The 20541-nt window shown below is 42.4% G+C and overlaps 1 protein-coding gene and 1 long non-coding RNA gene across 4 annotated transcripts in view; one reads left to right on the forward strand and one right to left on the reverse strand.

Moving 5' to 3' along the window:
* enpep (glutamyl aminopeptidase) overlaps positions 1-20541 on the forward strand; it is a 73529-nt gene that overhangs the window by 48713 nt on the left and 4275 nt on the right. The window contains exons 8-18 of one of the 2 annotated variants that reach the window (XM_048536883.1): positions 6579-6644; positions 6992-7057; positions 7161-7312; positions 8591-8667; positions 11142-11272; positions 11397-11452; positions 12480-12630; positions 12728-12801; positions 12892-12993; positions 13783-13953; positions 19588-19728. In XM_048536883.1, the coding sequence (XP_048392840.1) occupies positions 6579-6644; positions 6992-7057; positions 7161-7312; positions 8591-8667; positions 11142-11272; positions 11397-11452; positions 12480-12630; positions 12728-12801; positions 12892-12993; positions 13783-13953; positions 19588-19728 (1187 nt within the window). The remainder of the gene's footprint in view (positions 1-6578; positions 6645-6991; positions 7058-7160; positions 7313-8590; positions 8668-11141; positions 11273-11396; positions 11453-12479; positions 12631-12727; positions 12802-12891; positions 12994-13782; positions 13954-19587; positions 19729-20541) is intronic. The other variant, XM_059645838.1, reaches the window with a different exon arrangement.
* LOC125455178 (uncharacterized) overlaps positions 11412-20541 on the reverse strand; it is an 89505-nt gene continuing 80375 nt past the window's right edge. For both annotated transcript variants that reach the window (XR_007248174.2, XR_009445732.1), the window contains one exon: positions 11412-11596. This is a non-coding gene — a long non-coding RNA (uncharacterized LOC125455178). The remainder of the gene's footprint in view (positions 11597-20541) is intronic.

Here is a 20541-nt window from a genome sequence, read left to right on the forward strand (position 1 = left end):
GGTTGTGTGGTGCAGTGGGGGAAGGCGAGATTTTGAAGTTGGTGAAGCCCACATTGATACCTTTGGGCTGCAGGGTTCCCAAGCGGAATATGAGTTGCTGTTCCTGCAACCTTCAGGTGGCATCATTGTGGCACTGCAGGAGGCCCATGATGGACATGTCATCGAAAGAATGGGAGGGGGAGTGGAAATGGTTTGTGACTGGGAGGTGCAGTTGTTTATTGCGAACCGAGCGGAGGTATTCTGCAAAGCGGTCCCCAAGCCTCCGCTTGGTTTCCCCAATGCAGAGGAAGCCACACCAGGTACAGTGGATGCAGTATACCACATTGGCAGATGTGCAGGTGAACCTCTCCTTAATTAGGAAAGTCATCTTGGGGCCTGGGATGGGGGTGAGGGAGGAGGTGTGTGGGCAATTGTAGCATTTCCTGCGGTTGCAGGAGAAGGTGCCGGATGTGGTGGGGTTGGAGGGCAGTGTGGAGCGAACAAGGGAGTCACGGAGAGAGTGGTCTCTCCGGAAAGCAGACAGGGGTGGGGATGGAAAAATAGCTTGGGTGGTGGGGTCGGATTGTAGATGGCAGAAGTGTCGGAGGATGATGCGTTGTATCCGGAGGTTGGTGGGGTGGTGTGTGAGAACGAGGGGGATCCTCTTTGGGCGGTTGTGGCAGGGGCGGGGTGTGAGGGATGTGTTGTGGGAAATGCGGGAGACGCGGTCAAGGGCATTCTCGACCACTGTGGGGTGAAAGTTGCGGTCCTTGAAGAACTTGGACATCTGGGATGTGCGGGAGTGGAATGCCTCATCGTGGGAGCAGATGCGGCGGAGGCGGAGGAATTGGGAATAGGGGATGGAATTTTTGCAGGAGGGTGGGTGGGAGGAGGTGTATTCTAGGTAGCTGTGGGAGTCGGTGGGCTTGAAATGGACATCAGTTACAAGCTGGTTGCCTGAGATGGAGACTGAGAGATCCAGGACGGTGAGGGATGTGCTGGAGATGGCCCAGGTGAACTGAAGGTTGGGGTGGAAGGTGTTGGTGAAGTGGATGAACGGTTAACTACATTAACCGCCTCAACCTCTCCAACCCTCTCACCCATTCCCACCTCTCCCCCGCAGAACGGGCAGCCCTCCGCTCCAACCCCAACCTCACCATCAAACCCGCAGACAAGGGTGGCGCAGTGGTAGTATGGCGCACTGACCTCTACATCGCCGAGGCCAAACGCCAACTCTCCGACACCACCTCCTACCGCCCACTCAATCATGACCCTACACCCGAGCACCAAACCATCATCTCCAACACCATTCATGACATCATCACCTCAGGGGACCTCCCACCCACAGCCTCCAACCTCGTTGTTCCCCAACCCCGCACGGCCCGTTTCTATCTCCATCCCAAAATCCACCAACCTGCCTGTCCTGGTCGACCCATCGTCTCAGCCTGCTCCTGCCCCACCAAACTCATCTCCACTTATCTGGACTCCATTTTCTCCCCTTTGGTCCAGGAACTCCCTACCTACGTCTGTGACACCACCCACGCCCTCCACCTCCTCCAGGACTTCCAATTCCCTGGTCCCCAATACCTCATTTTCACCATGGACGTCCAGTCCCTATACACCTGTATTCCGCATGCAGATGGCCTCAAGGTCCTCCGCTTCTTCCTGTCCCGCAGGCCCGACCAGTCCCCCTCCACCGACACCCTCATCCGCCTAGCCGAACTCGTCCTCACCCTCAATAACTTCTCTTTCGATTCCTCCCACTTCCTACAGACTAAGGGGGTGGCCATGGGCACCCGCATGGGCCCCAGCTATGCCTGCCTCTTTGTAGGTTACGTGGAACAGTCCCTCTTCCGCACCTACACAGGCCCCAAACCCCAAATCTTCCTCCATTACATTGATGACTGTATCGGCGCCGCCTCTTGCTCCCCAGAGGAGCTCGAACAGTTCATCCACTTCACCAACACCTTCCACTCCAACCTTCAGTTCACCTGGGCCATCTCCAGCACATCCCTCACCATCCTGGATCTCTCAATCTCCATCTCAGGCAACCAGCTTGTAACTGATGTCCATTTCAAGCCCACCGACTCCCACAGCTACCTAGAATACACCTCCTCCCACCCACCCTCCTGCAAAAATTCCATCCCCTATTCCCAATTCCTCCGCCTCCGCTGCATCTGCTCCCACGATGAGGCATTCCACTCCCGCACATCCCAGATGTCCAAGTTCTTCAAGGACCGCAACTTTCACCCCACAGTGGTCGAGAATGCCCTTGACCGCGTCTCCCGCATTTCCCGCAACACATCCCTCACACCCCGCCCCCTGCCACAACCGCCCAAAGAAGATCCCCCTCGTTCTCACACACCACCCCACCAACCTCCGGATACAGCGCATCATCCTCCGACACTTCCGCCATCTACAATCCGACCCCACCACCCAAGACATTTTTCCATCCCCACCCCTGTCTGCTTTCTGGAGAGACCACTCTCTCCGTGACTCCCTTGTTCGCTCCACACTGCCCTCCAACCCCACCACACCTGGCACCTTCCCCTGCAACCGCAGGAAATGCTATGCTTGCCCCCACAGCTCCTCCCCCACCCCGATCCCAGGCCCCAAGATGACTTTCCACATTAAGCAGAGGTTCACCTGCACATCTGCCAATGTGGTATACTGCATCCACTGTACCTGGTGTGGCTCCCTCTACATTGGGGAAACCAAGCGGAGGCTTGGGGACCGCTTTGCAGAACACCTCCGCTCGGTTCGCAATAAACAACTGCACCTCCCAGTCGCAAACCATTTCCACTCCCCCTCCCATTCTTTAGATGACATGTCCATCATGGGCCTCCTGCAGTGCCACAATGATGCCACCCGAAGGTTGCAGGAACAGCAACTCGTATTCCGCTTGGGAAACCTGCAGCCCAATGGTATCAATGTGGGCTTCACCAGCTTCAAAATCTCGCCTTCCCCCACCGCATCCCAAAACCAGCCCAGTTCGTCCCCTCCCCCCACTGCACCACACAACCAGCCCAGCTCTTCCCCTCCACCCACTGCATCCCAAAACCACTCCAACCTGTCTCTGCCTCCCTAACCTGTTCTTCCTCTCACTCATCCCTTCCTCCCACCCCAAGCCGCACCTCCATCTCCTACCTACTAACCTCATCCCACCTCTTTGACCTGTCCGTCTTCCCTGGACTGACCTATCCTCTCCCTACCTCCCCACCTATACTCTCCTCTCCACCTATCTTCTTTTCTCTCCATCTTCGGTCCGCCTCCCCCTCTCTCCCTATTTATTCCAGAACCCTCACCCCCTCCCCCTCTCTGATGAAGGGTCTAGGCCTGAAACGTCAGCTTTTGTGCTCCTGAGATGCTGCTGGGCCTGCTGTGTTCATCCAGCCTCACATTTCATTATCTTAGTGTCTCTGAAGAGTCTATTTATAAAGACTGGCTCTGGCATATGTGGCATGCCAGAGGAGGAGATGAGATGAATGGGATGGAGTTGGAACTGCCGCCCCTGAGTGGAGATGTGAAATTTCACTGGAGAATTGTTTCAAGGATTGGCTGGGGTGTTTCTGGGATCTCACATCTATGGCCCATCTTTGTATAATAAGAAAAGGACGGATTCCTCGCTTGTGAGGGCAGTGTATAACATAAGGCTGTGGGTTTATAATGGAATTTAAGCTAAGCCAAGATGACCATCAGCTTCAGTGCTATGGCGGGATTCCGACAAGTCCATAAAATTCCATACAGGTGGCCATAATCCTCCTTCAAAATGGACATATGCTTTTTTAAATAGGCAGAGTGTCCACTCCCTCAATGTGAAAATGGTGTACAACTGCAGCAAATGTGTGAGAGGTTCCTGGGTAACTGCCATGTTTCCTTCTTTCGGGAATTAGTCATAGAGTTCATTTGGTCAGCGGACTCGAGAGCCTTTGTGGACAGATTCAATGTGTCAGAGGGCTTGCCTACTCTCACCAGTGCAAGAAATGAGAAAGATAAAGGGATAGTAGAAATGCAGTTGGCAGATGGAGGCCATACATAAGAGAGACTGATGGCAACAGCCATTGACTTGTGCAGGGAAATCCACTGTAAGTTCAGCTGAGACTCCTCAAGCTGCCACTGCACAAGAACCATTCACCTCCCAGTGGATGTCCATGTGCCATATGATGCCATCTGTCCATCATGCACTCTACCCCGTCTGTCACCACCATCCATTTCCATGCCATTTCACCTATGCATGGCCTCCTGAGGTCACAAGAATTACACAGACGTTGAAGGCATATGTTGATGTACACTAAACATGCCATTCCAAGTGTGAAATGAAGAAAGTTGCATGAACACCATCTTCAGGTGTGTCCTCTTTTCTAGCGAGAAGCCCACAGAATAACACTTCTGCTCTGTGAGTCAGGAGTCTCAAGATCTCAGCAAGGTTGGGAGCTTCAGTGACATTTGAGGTGAAGAACATCTGATTTTGTCCGAGGCTAGGACAGGACTAGAGCTGCAAAGAAAATTCTGAACAGATTAATCCCCACCATTTGGTCCTATCTATCACGATGAGGAGGGAACAAAAGAACCCCTCTGGCAGCTGTGTGCAGCAAGGCATTACTGAGCCATGGGGCCACTTCTTGTCATGCTGTGACATCTATCTGAGTGTAGAAACACTGTTGCCCCTGCTTGTTGTAAGAACATGCCTCTGTGGGTAACCTCTGCCCATGGTGCCAAAATCTTTGACCTCAAGAGGGAGAATTTGCAGGGACAAGAATTTGCTGCTCCCACTCCTTCCCCTTTAGCATTTACCATGAAGGTGATGGCCTAGTGGTATTATTATTGAACTGTTAAGCCAGAGACACAGATAATGTTCAGTGGACCTGAGTCTGAATCACACTCAGGCAGCTGGTGGAATCTGAATTCAATTTTTAAAAATGAATTAAGAGTCTAATGCTAACCGTGAATCCATTGTCAATTGTCAGAAAACCCATCTGATTCACTTGTGCCGTTTAGGGAAGAAAACTGCCATCCTTACCTGGTCTGGCCTACATGTGACTCCAGACCCACAGCAATGTGGTTGACTCTTAACTGCCCTCTGGGCAACTAGGGATGGACAATAAATGTTGTCTTGCCAGTGACACCCTCATCCTGTTAATGAATGGAAAAAATTGTTCTCAAACACATGCAGATGCAGTGAGCTGAGAACTGTGTGCTCACACAACTTGCCCCCTAGTGGAAGTGACTGCCAAGTCATACCGAAATTGGCATAATGGAAGATTCCTTCCTACATGTTAATTTAGTGCTGAGAGATATTAATAAGAAATATACAAACACATTTGTTTGAAATTCATTTTATTTTAAAAGCCTCTATTAAAATCAAGGGGAGGAATTAATACGTTTCTCAATAACATGTACTTCAAAATTTCAACCTCACAGTGGGCCCTAAAATCAGACAGTGTATGTAGGGGCCATTATAACTGACAGACATTCACTGGTAGCAATTAAAACTTATCACTCTTATTGAATTGCAGACATCTGTTAATAGTAAGATACTTGGTGCTGTTGGTAAAATGAAAGATAAATTGAATTGATTGTAAATAAAGTAATGTTGTAAACAGTACCTTCGTTGCAAATTATGTTTGAATACAAACAGCGTCCAGTTAGGGAACATAATGAGAATCTGTTGCAGTGTTTATCCGAGGCCATTATTTACCTTTTTAATTTAAAATCTGTTTGTTTACTGCAATATTATGTGCATACCGTGAAATGAATTGTTCAAATATTTTGTTCTCTATGTGTCTCCATAATTGTTGCTCCCCCAACAGAAATATATTATAATTGTCAGTGATTTGAACCATAAATCAGTATGAAGCTAATTATATGGCTATCATTTGCTTAGATGCCTTGTGCAAATGCACATAATTTAACAATAATGAATCCTTTAAGCTAGCCATTGACAACAAAGCGGCAATTTTCTTCATAAGTTAGGCCGGCTGCTCTTGCAGTCCAGGTATCACCAGAACACATTCCTGCGACTGTCAGCAGGCTCACGAGAAGCGTGATGGATACCAGACATGAGAAACCCTGGACATTTTTTGACAGAGTGGGATAATGCACTTAAAGGGGATGGTATAGATGCAGGTTTTGAAGACCAGGCCATGACAGAGTTTGGGGAGGATATTATTTTCAACAATAATTGCCCGTTACACCCTTGCCTTACTTCAACTGCCCAGCATATTAAGGTCCTTAAGTAGTCATTAATCGGTTGAATGTTCTTCTGTGTTTTAATTTGTGTTCACACAGTTAACACAGTGTACGTTTCAGACCGGGGGAACCAGAAACTTCAATTTCTTAGCCCACTTATATGAAATTTCTTAGCTGTTTTCTAGTAGCCCCCAATCTATCTTTGTTAACCAAACCCTGAGTAATTCTTTGAAATCCATTTCAGTTTCTTGTTCCACCACTGCACCAGTAGACTGCTCAACAGATCTGATGATTTGCCAGTTTAAAAAATACAGTTTTCTCTCTCTTGTTTTAAGGGCATATTTGTGTGTCGTAGTTGCAGATCACATTTTTATGGATTATTGTGTGTTTCTGTTTGTTCATGTTTGCAGGGTGCATCAATTCTCCGTATGCTGCGTAATTGGATTACTCCAGAGAAATTTCAGAAGGGTTGCCAGGTACAAAATTCTTTAGCTTTTTTTCTCTTGATCAGTTGATGTAGAAATTCATCATGGCTTCAGCACATAGTTTTTAAGTTGTTATCTGTCCTCTTACTCCTGTACTGATGAGATCCCATTCTCAGTCCTTCTGTCGTGAGGGCATTACTGGAAACTAAGTGGTTCCTAACAGAGATGGAGAAGAATGGCACTTGTTGATATCTAATTCCATGCATACATCTTGTCTGTGGATGACACAGAATGCTGAGGATCCAAGAAGCAAAACAATGCCTGCCGTACTGAAATTAAATATTTTGTTCACAATAACTGAGGAAATATTTTTTTAAAATGCTGCATTCTATTTTCAGAAATACCTCCAGGATCATCACTTTAAAAATGCAAAGACTGATGACTTCTGGCAAGCCCTCACTCAAGTAAAGACTAGTTTAAGTTGTAATCTTTGTAAAATGAGTGTTTACTGCTTTGGCCAGTTCTTATTTTCCACGCTTCTTAGCATTGAATTAATTTCTTCTGTAGGTCAGTGGTTATCCCGTAAAGGAAGTGATGGATACGTGGACACGGCAAATGGGTTTTCCTGTACTAAATGTTGAATCAGCCTCCAAACTCTCACAGAAACGCTTCCTGTTAGACCCTGGAGCAAATGCAACTCAGCCTCCTTCACCTCTAAAGTAAGGCATGCTGTTCAGTGGATAACCAGTTTGCTTTGCATTGGCACAATCGTGGTGGGAATAATAAATTGGAAATCAAGCCACATTTTCCATAAATCATCAAAAGTGTGAAAAATGATTCATTTAATCTTCAGAATAGTTAATGGCTGATTGTGACCATTATCTAAAATAAAAGAAATTCTCTCACCAAGCTTTGTCAATGAAGAATAAACATAAATGTTTTTGTTGTCGCAAACTTATCATCTAACCTGGCAAACAACAGTTACTGATGCAAACTTAAATTATATTCCTTTTAAAGCTTGATGCACATTCTCGCTCAACACACACACACACTTCTAGAAATATCATGGATGGAAACTAAAGCCAAAGAGAGACAATGTTTGTGGATCAAAGTCAAAACTAATGGGATGGAATGAGATGACTTTGCTCACAGTTTTCATCTTGGGTTTGATACCCATTGCTGTTGACTGCAGAGATCTTCAATCTGGTAGCAGGCAGATGGACTTGGATCTTGGCTTTAATTTGAAGTTTTATTTCTTTTTGCAAAGTCTTCGCATGTTAGGGTAGACCGAGGGATCTAGCTTGTGGATAGACTTTTGGATGTCTGTGTCCTAACTGTTTTCTGTGCCCCCAATTCAGTGTCAAACTGCTACTTTAAATCAATCCAAACCCTGTTGCCGGGCAGTTACTTGTTCTGTTTTTCCAAAGACACCTCCTGATAGTGTCCAAACCCATCTTCCATCAAAAAAACCACTGCACAGTTTCTCTTCCTTCAAGGTAATAAAAATGTCTTATGAAATGCCTTTTAGGAATGCTAATGTCATGCATCTACTGTTCCTTTTTATCTATACTGCTATTACCTCATCAAAGAAGTCAATAAATTTGTCAGTCCTGATATGTTCTCCATGAAGGAGTGCTAACTCTGCTTATGTACTTTTGAATGCACTGCTATTACATCCTTTATAGTAGACTGTAAAGTTTATCAAATTTCAGATGACCTGCCACAGCCTATTGGCCCAAACATTACTTGTTTGATGGACTAGTTGGTCATTTCCTATCAGTTATTGGCACATCTTTATTATGGCTATATTGCTTCCATTTCCAGTTAAATTTTCCTTGTTCAGAATATCCAGATTTTGATCTTTCGCCATACACAGTGAAAATGTGGAGTCTGATGGTGTGATATAGCTCAGAAGATATGGCCATAGCCCCGATACAATGGTGAAAATATACAATAAGCAATTGAAAATTATTGAAACCTTCATTTTTCTATTTCAGTTATCGATGGCATATCCCCATAAAGTGGCACACAAAGGATGAACAAAATGAAACATTTTTTAACTCCACTTCAAACAGTACGTATGAGATAAAAGAAGGTTGAGACTTGAAAATATAGGCTTTCGGTGGATCTAAAAATTGCACACGGTCAAAATTTGAAAGCAAAGCAGAAAATGCTGAAAGCGCTTTACAGGTCGTGGAAATGATAGTTGGGCAGATTTTATAATGGGGGCCAAACACCTCAGTGGGACATTGGAGCTCTAGTCCTGAAAGTCCTGCAATTCAGTAAGCCCACATTAGCTAAGCCCCCACCAGTTGATGCTCCCTACTGGGAGTGCAAGCTTAGACATTGAGCCTGAAAGTGTTAGGCTGGACCATCGCCATCAAAACTACTTTTATTTCTCTAAGCCTTTTTAAATATAAGGTTGACTCGTGGAAGATCAATTTTTATTTTACATGAGGTGTGGATATTACTGACTGGGCTAGTGCTTATTGACCACCCCTAATTGCACTTAAGCAAATGGTAGTGAGTTGCCTTCTTGAACCACTGCAGCCTTCGCAATGTGGCGACAACCACAGTGCTGTTGGGGTGTTCCAGCTATTTGACCCTGCAAAGTGAAGGCACAGTGGTATATTTCCAGTTTTTAAGGAAACTTGCAGATGATAGCATTCCCATGCATCTGCTATCCTTGTCTATCTTTGTGACAGAAGATCGTAAGTTTGGATGGGTAAGTTACTGCACTATGCCTTGTAAATGGTCCACACTGCTGGTGCTGTGCTTTGGGGTTGAAGGGAATGAACGTCGAAGTTGTGTCAATGATATGGGCTATTTTGTCGTGGATGGTGCCACTCTTTGAGTCCTGTTGGAAAATGTACACATCTAGGTTAAATGAAGAGTATTCCATCACACTTCTGACTCGTCCCTTATAGATGGTCAGGATATAGGGAGTCACGATGTGAGTTACTTACCACAGAATTCCTAGTCTCTGATCTGCTCTTGCAGCCATGGTATTTATGTGCTTGTTCACTTCAGTTTCTGGTCAATGGTAAACCCCAGATGTTTATAGTGAAGCAGTCAGCAATGATAACATCATTGAATGTCAAGGGGCAAGGTTACTCTCCAACCGGAGATTGTCATTGACTGGTGTATGTGTGGTGTAAGTGTTACTTGCCACTTACCTACAAAAGACTGGATATTATCCGGGTCTTGCTGCATGTGGCATAGACAGCTTCAGGATGTGAGAAATCATGTATTGCACTGAACATTGTGCAGTAATCTCAGAATATCCCCATTTTTGATGTTATGATTGGGGGTTAATCATTGAAGAGCCTTAACTTTGCACTGATGTGCTGGGCTTCCCCATCATTGTGGATATTTGTGGAGCCTCCATCTTCTGTTTATTGTTTAGGTGGTCACCACCATTTATGACTAGATGTGGCAGGACTGCAGAGTTTTGATCTGATCCATTCATTGTGGGATTGCTTTGCCCTATCTATTGTGTTGCATCTGCTGTTTGACATGCAAGTAGTCCTGTGTTCCAGCTTCACCAAACTGACACCTGATTTTCAGACATGCCCTTCTGCACTCTCCATTGAACCGGGGCTGATGCTGTCTTGGTGATAATGGTAGTTGGGATTATGCAGGGCTGAGAGGCTACATCATGGTTATAAACAATTCTGCTGCTGATAGCCCACAGCATCTTATGGATGCCCAGTTTTGCATTGCTACACCTGGTTGAAGTGCACCGTGGCATTGCTACACAACATTATGGAAGATGTCTTCAGTATGATGACAGGACTTTGTCTCCACAGGGACTGTTCAGTGATCACTCCTACCCTGATACTACCATGGATGGATGCATTTCCAACAGGTAGATTGATAAAGGACAATTTTTCCATGTAGTTTCCCTCATTACTTGCAGCAGACCCCATCTATCAGTGATGTTCTTTCGGACTTGGCCAGCTTACTCTGTAGTGACACACTGGGCCCGTAAATCATAGCTACATGCACAATAAGAGACCGTTTGCTCCATCATGCCCATGACAGCAATATGTGGTTCTTCCACCCCATGCCACACTATGCTATAAAGGAAGATTGCACTTTTGAGTGAAATGTAAATCTTTTAGTTGCTACATCAAAAAACAGCTTGGAATACCCAACACTTCAGGCAGCATCTGGTGGAACAGACACAGTTAATATTTTAGATCTCTTGACTTTCATCAGATCTGAAATAGGAACCCACTTTCATAGTACAATGGTTTCAGAAGGATGGAGAGCAAATCTTTATCAGGAACAGTGAGAAAGAGGGCCAAAGAACAAGAGAAATAAAATCTGCAGGAGATATTAATCTGTGTTGATGAATTGAGAAATTAGAGCACAAGGTTAAAGTTAGAAAAGAGCAGATCTTGCTGATAAAATTATACCGAATATGGAAATGAGGACTTTCTACCTTTAAAAGTTTTTTGCACATGACATTGGTCTATTTATTGGGATTTTTAAAAATACAGACAAAAATAGTTTATTTACTGTTGTTATTTGATGAACATTTAGGTATTAATTTGAACTATGACCCAGCTGATGGATTACTGAAAATAAACACAGATCATGTTGGATTCTATCGTGTGCAGTATGAAGCATCAACCTGGGATGAAATCATCAATAAGCTGATAGCAGACCATAATGTAAGTTAAAATGTTCTTCATTTAATTTTTGGACTGAAGTATAAGAGCTAAATAATTGTACAGTTTAATTAAAGGAAAAATCTGTGGTAACTAAATGCTGCATAACTTCTGCACCTCTTTGTAGGTCTTTTCAGTTGCTGATCGTACGGGATTAATTGATGACACATTTTCACTTGGAAGGTAATTGTTTGAATCCCTTAATCTTTGAATTTGGAAAGTTGCTGAAGAGGGAAACTTAGTAAGGCTGGGTTCTCTTACTGTTGATTGTTGTCCGAGGATGTTGATGGAAATCCAAGCCAAACTGATAACCACAGAGCTTGGGTCCTTCATTGAAATGGAAATAAAAAAGACTTCAGGTTTGGTTTTAACAAAACATAAAATGTTTGCAAACAAGAAATAAAGAAAACTGTAAAAAAACCAAGACTGCCTAACGTTATAATTTGAAAGATTTTAAAACAATGGCAAAACAAAATTCTTTCTACTTCCTAAAGCTGTCACTTTATAGCGACTCAAAAAACAGAAATTGCCCTCATTCTAGAAAATCTGAAGGCCTCCCTTATTTGCTTCTTCTTGGATTTTAATCTTTGAGCTGTGAACAATTCTTCCTTGAGTCTGCACATAACTGAGGGCTTAGACATTGTCTAGATCATGTTCATAATCTGCAGGGATCCTGATGTTCCACAGTTCGCAAAAGGCTATCTTTCACTGTGAGAACATATTTTCTTAACTGCTGTGAACAACCTTATTTCTAGAAGAAACTATACTTGCATCTGACCCCAATCAGATCTCCTTCAAGCCAACCAAAAGCTTTCCATTTTCTCAGTTTTCCTAAGCTAAAATTAATCCAAAATATCCTAAGTCCAGAAGTAGGCTAATGCCTTTCAATGCTTTCTCTCTCTTGTCATTAACTCCCACAATTTCAATAAATCTTCATGAACACAGCAGGAGGAACACACAAATCTAAAATCATAGTTCCAGAAAGACAGAGTTAATTTTTAAACCTTCCACAAAATAAACCAACACCCACATGCCACTAATCTGAAATCAAAACTTTAATGAGAAAGTTAGTGTATGCTATTATGATGAACGGCATATCTATTATGTTATCTCTATAGAGCTGCTACAGACACATAAAGTTTACTTTTGTACTGGTCATGAATAAAATATATTGGAATCCTGAACTATAATTGTTACTTGCTTGTTACAGAGCGACCCTATTAAACTATTCTGTAGCCTTAAATATGACAAAATATTTGGAAAAAGAATTAGAATATTTGCCTTGGTCGAAAGCGATTTCATCCAGTGCATATATTCGAGACATGCTGGAAGGTGATGAAATTCTTTACTCAAAGTTTCAGGTGAGCTGAAATGAATACCTTGAACATGTAAAAATAAATGTCTGAAATACTTGAAAGACTGGACAATGAAGAAAAATTGACATTTTCGCTGTTACAGGACTATTGGAGGAAGCAAGTTAAACCCATTACAGACGAACTCGGTTGGAAAGACGAAGGCAGCCATTTGAACAGGTTTGCAGTTTTTACTTGAAAAAAAATTAAGAATTGCACATTTATTGAATTGTATAAATTAACTCAAAAATATATTTGGTGTATGGCCAGGTTATTGAGGGAAGATGTTTTGGCGCTTGCATGCCGGATGGGAGATGAAGAAGCATTAGCAAATGCATCTAAACTATTTAACACATGGTTGGCAGGAGGACAGTGAGTATACTGGCACTGACATTTATCAGGTGGCAGGAATGGATTAGGGATCATGGGGGGAGTGGGGATAACAGTTAACATGGGAATCCCAGGCAGGTAGAGGTCATCATGAATTTAATAACTAGACCTAATTTGTTTTTTTCTCAATGCTTTGTTTCTGGCTATGGAACTGGACTGCTTCATAGTTTAGCACACTGCTGGTTGGGAAACCTTAAATGGAAGACCAGGACCATCCTTTGTATTCATAGGGTCATAAAGGTTTACAGCATGGAAACAGACCCTTCAGCCCAACTTGTCCATGCTGACCAGTTTTCACAATTAAACTAATCAAATTCAATAAAGATCGTAGTAGATTTGCTTGAGGATCCACGGGAAGCTGTCTTGTTGCTGTTGACTGACAAGCCATGCTAGAAAAAGCACTGGAAAGCAGCCAAATGAAGCAGCTCACTCCATTTAGCTGCCGTGTTTCGAAGCCCAGCAATCCCAAGAGCTGGTGGTAAAGTTAAATTGGGTTCCCAGCTACCTGCTGGAACCTGACTTAAATATTGTAGTGAAACACCGCATCTCTGAAGGCCAAGACATGGATAGTCCACGAGCTCGTTTTAGTGGGTTGTGGTCATGTTACATCATTTACTAATTTTAACCCCCAATTCCCTGACCCTTCCATTAGGAATGTTAACATAGCCTCTTCCACACTTATTTGCAAACAAATGCTAACTATGAAGTGCAATATAAATGAAAAGGAAAATGAAGTGTGTCAATAATAACTTGATTTTTTTTAATAACTAGTATACCACCAAATCTGCGTATGATTGTATACCGTTATGGGATGCAAAAGTCAGGGAATTCAACTTCATGGGAAATTATGTTTAAGAAGTACCAGGAAACGACCCTTGCTCAGGAGAAGGACAAGCTTCTGTATGGATTGGCTTCAGTGGAGGATGTTTGGCTTTTGGACAGGTAGACACAATATTCAATCCACTTGCATCTGTCACAAGGCATTTATTGACTTACATTATCACAGTGGTTTATGAACAGGTAAAAGGATTTACTTAATTAATTAAAGATATTTCCTAAATTCTATAAAATAAGATTCTTGCATGCTGTACCTGTGATTTCAGTTAGATTAATAGAACGAAGACACAATGTAGTAGTGAATCTGGATCACATGGTGTCTTAAGTTTAAATATAGATTCTGTAGGTATAGAGTCAGATTCTGACCACCTTCAAGTTATTTAAGTTATCTTTATTAAATATAGGAACCTGGTAATGCCAACAATTTGTCAATTGGCTAAACGTAGTTTGTTTAGTTACTGTAGTAGAAAACTAAGCTAGTTAGTAAGTCAGAGGTCTCTACAATAGAGCAGTGTTTTCAAATAAAAGTGTCTACAGGGGCATGGGATCAGAAGACTATACCTGACTCAGATGTAGACCAAGTAACAAATTTGGTTCATGTGGGGATTTGGGGAGGTGGGGAGGAAGGGTGGTGGAAGGGAATGCAGGGACTTTAACTAAGGTTTACAGAAACTAGTGAAGCACATTAATAATAGTTGAATTGTGAGTACTGGTAAGATCTTATTAGTTGTAAGGTTACATGGTTAGTTAAGGTTTTATTTGTAGCAATAATGAGGTTATTTTATAAATAAAGGAATGGCAAGGTTACCTCAATCTCAAGAATTGCACATCCTGTTCTTTGGGGGTACTGTGGGACATTTGTGCAGGAAGTGTTGCAACTTGCAGCAACTTGTGTTCAGGGTTTCAAAATATGAGCAGTAGGTGGTGTCACCACACTGCGTACCTGAGGCTGAGAACTACATGGATAGCATGTTTGTACATGTAGTCACTCCCCTCTAGGAGAGAGGGAATAGCTGACCACGAGGAAGTCCAAAAAGAAACAGAAAAAGTAATAGAGAAGCCGTGTGAGTGCATTCCACTCTCCAAGAAGTAATCAGTTCTGAAAACTGATGACAGTGATGATTCATCTCTGGATTGCAGCCATTGCAAAGTGAATGGCACTACAGGTCGTTCAACTTCAAAGCAGGATACAAGGAATACTGAAAGAACCATAATGATAAGTAGTTTGATAGGGGAACTGAGAGACATTTCTGCAGCTGCAGATATGAATCCAGAGTGGCATATTGCTTTACTGACGCCAGGGTTGAGGATGACACTGAGTAGTTGCAGAGACCTTGGAGGAAAGAGTTGGGGTGTTGATGAAAGAGTGCACAGCCAACATTTTTTGGAACCAACAATATGATAGAAAATGATATGGTCCTGTATTCAGAATTGAGGGACAAGTTAGGAAATTAGCAAGCAAGATCTCAAAAGTAGTAATCTCCTTATTACTCTCAGTGCCACATGCAAGTGAATATATGGTAAAACAGATGAATACTTGGCTGGAAAGTTGGTACAGGAGGAAGTGCTTACGATTCTTATGGCTCTAGGACCTACTCAGGGGAAAAATGGGACCTGTACTGGTCTAATTGTTTGCAGTTGAACACAACCAGGACAGAGTTTCTTGGAGGGTGTTTTGCTAGTGCTGTTGGGAGGCTATAAAAAACTTGGCAGGGGTTTGAAAACCATGACAGAATATCAGAGCAATACCAAAGTGTAGAGGGAGAGGTAGGTAGCACTAGAATAGAGTAGCAAGTTAATCGGCGGGGTCAGTGAAAGGGAGAAAGTAATAAAGTCTAAATGTGATGGATTATGGTAAATAACATTTATGCAGGTAGAGTTTGCAAAGTGTAAATATGGTGCTGTGGCTATAACAGATCAGGCTCAAGAAGGGTAGCACAAGTTGTTAAATATCCCTGGATACAAAGTGTTTAGGAAAAGCGGTAAAGGATGAAAGTGAGGATGGTGGCAGGGCTGATTAAGCCTAACGGTGCAGTGATGATGAAAGCGGAAGTTTCAAGGGGAGAATAAATTTAGCTGGAGCTAAGAAAAAAAAATTGGTATAGTTACATTGCTTGATTAAGTCTTAAATAGCAGAAAGGATGGAGAGGAACAAATTCTTGATGATTGGGAAGTGGCAAAATTATTGAGTAGTTTTAATGGGGGATTTTAATTATCTAAATGTAGGCAGGGGTAGTAGTTGAGTATAGGTCAGAGAGTGGCAAATGTTCCTAAGGTATATTCAGAAGAATTTTTGTACAGCTGTATAACAAGTAAGCATGCATTATAAGCAAAGCAAGTGCTGCTAAACCTGTTTCTTGGAAATGAGGTAGGCCAAGTAGGTGTTCAGTAGAACTTGTGGGTGACAATGATCGCTATGCTAGAAGGATGAGAGTAACCATGGACAAGGGCAATAATCAATCCAAAAAAAAATAATTAATTGGGAGAAATCCAACTTCAAGGGAGTAAAAGTTGATTGGTTTGGCTATTTGGAGTCAAAGATTGGCAGGAAAAGTGTTGGAAGGACAATGGACTACCTACAAGGAACAAATGGTTCAGGCACAATCAAGGTTATATTCCTTCAAGCAGAAAAAGTAGAACATACACATCCTGAGTTCCCTGAATGACAAAAGGTAGAGATTATGCTAAAGGAAAAACTGCTTATGACGAATATTGAGTACAAAATACAATTAAAACAGGCTTAGGTTCAGAGGGGTGGTAAAAAGCAAAGGAGTTTAAAAATAGACTGGTAGCTAACATGCTTGCCAACTTGGACATAAAAGTGGCAAGTAAAACAAATACCAGGCAATGGTGATCTGCACCAAGAGAGAATCTCACCATCACTATCCCTTGACACTCAATGGCATTACTGTTGCTAAATCCCACACTCTCAATATCCTTTGGGTGACCATTAACCAGAAACTGGACTAGCCATACAAATATTGTAGGTTCAAGAGCAGGTCAAAGACTATGAATGTCGCAACGAGTAACTCCCTTCCTATTTCCTCATAACCTGTTACTATTTATAATGCATAAGTCAAGAGTGTAATGGAATACAGCCCATTGCCTGGATAGGCACTGTTCCAACAACAGTTAAGAAGCTTGACATCATCTAGGTCAAAACAGCCTGCTAGATTGGCACCACATCCACGCTATTCTCCACCGGCACTTAATATCAGTGGTGTGAACTATATACAAGATGCACTGCAGAAATTCACCAAGTCTCTTCCACTACCAACTAGAATGACATTGGAAGACTGACAATTGGAAGTTTTTCTCCAAGCCAGTTGCCTTCGTCACTTGGAAATATATCACCATGTGTTACTATTGCTGAATCAAAATCCTGGCAATCCCTCCGTAACTGCATTGTGCGACTACGTACACTAACTGGACTGCATCTGCTCAAAATGATGCATAACACCACCTTCTGGAGTGCTTTTAGGGATGGGCAATTAAAGCTGGCCCAACCAGCAAAAGCCTCATTCCCTCACTGAAAAAAGCAAAGACGATTCTGGAGACTTCAGTATGTACTGGTAGTAGTAAGTGGGTGTGATCAAAGGAGGAGTGATGCCAATGAAGGACCAAAAATGGAATTTGCACGTGGAGGCAGAGGGCATCAGTGAAATGTTAAACTGGCAATTTACAACTGTCTTTACCGAGGTAGAAGATGCTTCCAGGGCAAGGTGAAACCACAGAAGATTCAGTCAGTGGAAGAGTTTAAACTTGATGAGGAGTCCTTGGAAACTGTCCGTACCTAAGTCAACAGGCCATCGGAACTGGATGTGATATATCCAGGAATACATATGGGAGTGAGAATAGAAACTGCAGAGGCACTGGCAATAGTTTTTCAGCTTCCCTTAGACTTAGGGTGGTACTGAAGATCTGGAGAATTTCAAATGTAACATCCTTGTTCAAAAATTTGTAAAGATAGGCTTATCAGCTTCAGGCTAAACTTTTAATATCTGTGGTTTGAAAACTTGTATTAACTGTAATTTAGGCAAAATTAATAGTGACATGGACAAATATGGTTTAGAGAGTCAACATGGATATCGTAAAAGAAAATTATGTTTAACTAAATTTATTGGAGCTTTTTTGAGGTAATGGAGGCTTGCTCAGGGAAATGCTGTTGCTGTGATGTGCATGATGGACTTCCAATAGACATCTAATACAGTGCCACAAAACAGACCTGTAATTAGAAATTGGGGAACAAATTTGGTAATAGCAGCATGGATACAAGTTCAAGGTTTTTGAGAAGATTTGTAGCGTTGTTGATGCAGTTGTTGACTTGCTTGCCAAGTGGGTAAGTTTGTTTGCAGACGTTTTGCCACCATACTAGGTAACAGCATTAGTGCGCCTCCAGTGAAGCATCAGTGTTCCGTCTCGCTTGCTATTTATGTGTCTTGGTGGGGTGGGTGGCATCACTTCTGGAATTGTTTCCTAGAAGTTGATATATGGGGTCCAGCTCTACATGTTTGTTAATGGAGTTCCAGTTTGAGTGCCAAGCCTCCAGGAATTCTTGTACGTGTCTTTGTCTTTTTTTTTGGCTAGGACAAGCCAAGCAAAGACACTCCAGCAAACGAAGACACGTAAATAGCAAGCGGGACAGAACACCGATGCTTCACTGGAGCCATGCTGATGCTGTTGCCTAGTATGGTGACAAAACATCGGCAAACAAACTTAGCAGCTCGGCAAGCAAGTCAACAACCACATGGATACAAGTTGACTAAGTGATAGGGAACAAAGAGGAGTGGCTAATGGATATTTTGTTCATACTGGAGGAAGATCCACAGTGGGTTAGTGTTTGGACACTTGGTTTTAGAGATTGGATGTTAATAATCTAGAACTTGTAGAACTTCAGATGGACATGAATAATTTTGCGGAAAGAGTGGGTAGTTGCAGATGATGTTCGAATCCAGAGAAATGAGAGGTGATGCACCTTTGGTAGGAAAAATAAGACAGGCAATATAAAATAAGAGTACAACGCTAAAGGAGGTTCAGGAGTAGAGAGACTTGGACTTATGGGTACATACCTCATGAAAGGTGGCAGGGCAGGTTGGGAGAGTAGTTAATAGCATTCAGTATCTGAGATTTTATTAAAAGGGCATAGAGTATAAGGGCAAGGAGGATACGTTTAGTTTGTATAAGGCTCAAGTTCAGCCTCCTTGGAGTATTGAGTACAGTTCTGGACATGCACTTTGAGAAGGATATCAAGGCATTGGAGAATTATTACAGAGATGAAGATAGATTGCAGAATCTGGGGATGTTCTTGTTGGAGAGGAGAAAGCTGAAAGACAATCTACATAAAATATTCAAAATCATAAGGAACACAGTAAATAAGAAGAAAACATCCCAACTTGTGAAAGGATCAAGAACATGTCGGAACAGACCTAAAATAATAAACAAAGATATAGGAAAAGCTATTTCAAGCAGAGTGTTTTGAGTCTGGAAGGCACAGCCTGAGAATGTGGTGGAATCAGGATAAATCAAGACATTTTACGAGACAATTAGATAGTTATTAGAATAAGAATAATATGCACAATTGTGGGGAGAAAGCCAGAAAATGGCTTGAGGCGAAATGTTCACTTGGAGAGTCTGTTTGTGCATTGTAACAGTCCTGAGAGTCTTTCTTATTCAATAATTTCAAATTGTGTTAAAATAGTTGATCAATATTCAAATGTCATTTTTTGCTTCATAATGCAGATTCTTGAAATATATTAAAAGTGAAAGTCTCATTAAGAGTCAGGACGTGTTCACTGTTCTCCGGTACATTTCGTACAACAAGTATGGGAAAACTATGGCCTGGGATTGGACGCGACTCAACTGGGAGTATTTAGTGGAAAGGTAGGATCAATGTTTTCACATATCGGTGTAAATCTGATTGTCAGTAAATGGACTTTTAAAGATATGACAACAATTTTGTAATATCTTACACCAAGAGTCATGCCAAAAAGATTCAGTTTTCAATTCAAATTTATGTTTTTTGCCAACTATTAATTGTAAGTTTTACATTCTGTATTTACATCCAATTCGAGTGCAAAATCCTAGCATTTTGCCAATTCCTGATGTAAGGCTAACAGATCTGTAATTTCCTATTGTTTTTTTCCCCTGTCTCTCCCTTCTTAAATAGTGAGGTGACATTTGATCACTTACAATCCACAGGAATCATTCTATATTTTGGAAGATCATCTCTAATGGAATCACCACCAGCTCTGATCTAGCTACCTCCTTCAGAGCTCTGGGACATAGATCATCCAATCCTAGGATTAATCAACCTTTGGCCTTAATAATTTCTCCATTATGTTATGTCTGTTATGTTCATGCCCATTCACTAAGCCAACACGAATCATACTGAAGCCACTTTACATCACCCTCACAAAATCCATTTCCACTTAGCTTCATATTGTCCACAAATTTGGAAATATAATATTTGGCCCAGATGTCAAAATCATCAGTACGTTACTAACGTGAACAGCTGGAACACAAGTACTGATCCTATGGTTCCCCACTTTCTAGTAAGAGAATGGCCCACTTATGTCTTCTGTTCCCTGTCTATTAGCCATGCCATGCCAGTACATTTAACTCCAGTCCCAAGTGCTTTAATTTTGTGGAGGAGCATTCTGAAAATCCATATATACCTATCCAGCAGTTCTCATT

The sequence above is a fragment of the Stegostoma tigrinum genome, chromosome 1 (genome assembly GCF_030684315.1).
Source record: "Stegostoma tigrinum isolate sSteTig4 chromosome 1, sSteTig4.hap1, whole genome shotgun sequence".
Classification (NCBI taxonomy): domain Eukaryota; kingdom Metazoa; phylum Chordata; class Chondrichthyes; order Orectolobiformes; family Stegostomatidae; genus Stegostoma; species Stegostoma tigrinum.